Source organism: Bos taurus, chromosome 15, assembly GCF_002263795.3.
Source record: "Bos taurus isolate L1 Dominette 01449 registration number 42190680 breed Hereford chromosome 15, ARS-UCD2.0, whole genome shotgun sequence".
NCBI classification, from domain to species: domain Eukaryota; kingdom Metazoa; phylum Chordata; class Mammalia; order Artiodactyla; family Bovidae; genus Bos; species Bos taurus.
The window spans coordinates 48539008-48543073 of record NC_037342.1 but is presented as its reverse complement, the minus strand read 5'-3'; the positions used below and the strand labels follow the sequence as shown (position 1 = coordinate 48543073).

Here is a 4066-nt window from a genome sequence, read left to right as displayed (position 1 = left end):
AAATGGCACCCCACTCCAGTGTTCTTGCCTGGAGAATCCCATGGACGGAGAAGCCTGGTAGGCTGCAGTCCATGGGGTCGCACAGAGTCAGACATGACTGAAGTGACTTAGCAGCAGCAACAGCAAGGAGCATATCCTTCCATCCCTTCATTTTCTATTGAATTTTTATGCCTGAGCTCAGAAAAAACGGTTCAAGTGTTTCAGGCTATCTATTTTAAATGAAAAATCAATGAGCTTAAATTAGTCAAATCTCATGCTAATGACAGCTCTGAAAGGTTTTAACTCAAAAGAGAAGACTCTATTAAATTTACATTTACCCATGTTCTTATATCCTTAGACCATTAAGAATGAGTCCTCTTACCTCTCTATTCAGTTGCTACTGTATTTCTTATCTCCTAAAGGTCCACTCTACTTATTTTGTATGTGTATTCAGTAATGTATTTTATTCATTTTAAATACAAAATCTTAGTTATTTCAGCTGTTGGAAATATAGGCAAATCTAATGCAGTTTTACTAGAAATGTAAAAAGGTGGCAAGAAACTTTGGATTTGAGTGATCTTTTCTACAACTCTCCCTTCACCTTCCTCTGAAAGATATCTAGTCTTCAATAGAAATATATAATATAGATCACTACATAAACAAATATATTTTTATTTCAGGTGACAAGCTTATCTAGGTCTATTCTCTTTTTTGGATAGCATTCTGCACTAATAATGGTCAAGTCTGAGTTTTGCCAGTCCAAACTGACTGTTTTAGACTGAGAAACGACTGAGAATAACAGAATACTAAAGCAGAAATTGGAATGTGGAATATGGAGGGAATTATCAATTTCTGCCTAAAATCTAGCTGCCAGCAAAATAAACAAGCATACTGTTTTTGTCCACAGGTCTGAAGTGAAATAACAGATGAGTCAGTAGTTGATCCTCTTACTCGGAAATTTGACTGGTTCTATCTAATGCAGTGGAAAATCACATTTTTAAGGCTTGTCTGTCTTTAGATGTCTGTCTTTAAAAAATGATGTATCATTATGGGTCTTTCTTTTACCTCCTATATTTGAATGAGGCAGATGACATGGTTTTAGTGTTCTAGGAAAAATCATGCATTCAATATTGTGACTTTGGATGAAAATAGGAATTAAAAGAGGAAGCAGCACTGACTGAGATATTCTTTTGTTTGCATCAGGAGACCCTAGGACACTATGTCCATTTCCAACATCACAGTCTTCATGCCCTCTGTGTTGACACTGATAGGAATCCCAGGCCTAGAGTCTGTGCAATGTTGGATTGGGGTTCCATTCTGTATTATGTATCTCATTGCTATGATCGGAAATTCTTTGCTTCTGATCATCATCAAATCAGAGCCCAGCCTCCATGAGCCCATGTACATTTTCCTAGGCATGCTAGGGGTAACTGATATTGCACTTCTTACCAGTGTTGTGCCCAAGATGCTTGGAATCTTCTGGTTTCACATACCAGAGATATATTTCGACTCCTGCTTGCTTCAAATGTGGCTCATTCACACATTTCAGGGCATAGAGTCAGGCATCTTGCTGGCCATGGCCCTGGACCGCTATGTAGCAGTCTGTTATCCACTCAGACATGCTGCCATCTTCACTCCCCACCTCATTTCTCAAATAGCAAGTGTGGTAACACTCAGAGCTGCCCTTCTTGTAGCCCCTTGCCTAGTACTGATAAAATTCCGATTGCAATTTTACCACAAAACAGTCATCTCCCACTCCTACTGTGAGCATATGGCCATTGTGAAACTGGCTGCAGGAAATATCCAGGTCAACAAAATCTATGGTTTATTTGTGGCTTTCAACATTGCAGTGTTTGATCTCTCTTTCATTACATTGTCCTATATACAGATATTTATCACAGTTTTTCGTTTGCCCCAGAAGGAAGCTAGGTTGAAAGCATTCAACACTTGTATCGCTCACATCTGTGTCTTCCTCCAGTTCTACTTTCTTGCCTTCTTCTCCTTCTTTGCACATAGGTTTGGTTCTCACATCCCCACTTTTATCCATATTCTCATTTCTAGCATTTACTTGCTGGTCCCTCCATTTCTCAATCCATTTATCTATGGTGCAAAGATGAAGCAGATCCGTATCCAAATGGTAAAAATGTTCCATTCGTAAAATTTACCATAAATAATACTTTGTTGTTTTACTTTTTGTGAATGGTAATGGTATTTCACAATATAATAAAACAACATGCTATTTGAGATTCTTGAGTTTTCTGTTTGTTATATTTGTTGTTGTTTTTAATCTGCCAGCATGTTAGATGGTTTTAGGATCCTATTAGCACATGTCAATTCTCTGTTAATAGGATTATGGACTCTACCTCGGTAGTGAGAGTAAGAATCATAAAAGAGGGGAATTGTGTAAAGGAACATCTTTCCCTTTACTTGCAGATATGGTGATATAATGAACAATTCAGAAAGGGGCTTCTAGGTGCAAGTAATGTATTCTCTTCTTCAACTGGGTTGTTAACGTATTTATGCCTACTTTGTGAAAAATTATTTAAGCTGTACAATATATTTCTATACATATGTTAGACTTCAACACAAAGTTTTAAAATATTAAGTCAATGAATTGTCAGAAATAAAACAAAACAAAGGAGAAAATGTATCAAGTCAAAGAAATTACTATAGGTTAAAGAAGTCTAAAAGGACATGAATATTAAATGCACTGTGTATCTGAATTGGATTTGGGGCAAGAAAATAAAGGTATAGAAGTCTTTGAACTATTTTCAAACTTGGAATATGGAATACTACTTAGGCTGTAATGTCTTTAGTGCTAAATGTTCTGATAATGGCTATACTACTATAGTTATGCAATAGATTACCCTTTTCCTAGGGAAATATATAACAAAATAGTTAGCTGTAAAGGAATATTATGTCTCTAATTTACTCGAAAACACTTCAGAAAAATAATCTATCCAATTATCTACCTATCAATCCATCTATCTAGTCATTTGTTGAGTGATAAAGCAAAATGGGGCAAAGTAAAAAATCATTTGTGACCCTGGGTACATTGTATAAAGGAGTTCACTGTACTATTCTTGAAAAATATTGCACATCAGGATAAATTGTATTTTTATCAAGTACTTTTGAAAAGTATTCTCAATTGAGAAATGGTTACCATTATTTACTCATTCAACCAAGCCAAGAACATCATTGGCTTTTGCTATTGTCCTCAGTTCTATAAAATGTACAGGTCTCAGTGATTATTTCTAAAATAAATTCTCAGATAAATTACCTTCTCTCTATTGTGTGTGTGAGTGTGTTCAGTTGTGTCCGACTCTTTGCAATCCCCTAGACTGTGGTCTACTAGTTTCCTCTGTCCATGGAATTCTCCAGGCAAGCATATAGGATTGGGTAGCCATTTCCTCCTCCAAGGGATCATCTTATTCCTGTTTTCAACCTTACATAAGAGCCTATGAAGAAGAAAATAATATTTTTCATCTTTTATTTCCTGGTATTTTTCATACAAATGCTCTGGATTTTTCAACAGAAAGTAATTGATGAATCTGTATCTTATTCCTGATCTTATGCATATCAATATGTGTAGTTTTTTTATATTCTGAGTGCTCTCCTGCTTTTAGAACTTAGGCATTTCCTTTAAGGAATTTAGACCATTTTCCTTTCTGTCTCTATCCCTTCTAATAGCTCTCATAGCATGTATCACAACATTTTCTCTGTATGTAACTTCTTTTTTCATATAGATCTCATATGTAATTTATATGTATACTCCTGACCTACACATATATGAAACATTTTAAATATGAACAAATACATATTGCTGAAGATTTAGAAAGTGAATGCACAAAAATTCTACCACAACTTTCATAATGAGAATTTATTTTCACAATAGGATAATCTGGATGGTTTTCTAAAGAAGACAAAGCCTTCTCAGGTGGCACAATGGTAAAAAATTCCCCTGACAGTGCAGGAGACACAAGAAATGCAGGTTCAATCCCTAGGTCAGGGAGATTCCCTGGAGTAGGAAATATCCACCCACTCCAGTATTATTTCCAGGAAAATTCCATAGACAGAGGAGCCAGGC

At 35.9% G+C, this 4066-nt stretch overlaps 1 protein-coding gene across 1 annotated transcript; it reads left to right on the top strand.

Moving 5' to 3' along the window:
• The first annotated feature begins 1198 nt into the window (after positions 1-1198).
• OR52A1H (olfactory receptor family 52 subfamily A member 1H) lies at positions 1199-2137 on the top strand. The gene has a single exon (NM_001390290.1). It carries the CDS (start codon positions 1199-1201, stop codon positions 2135-2137), a length of 939 nt encoding a protein of 312 aa, NP_001377219.1.
• Positions 2138-4066: the final 1929 nt, after the last annotated feature.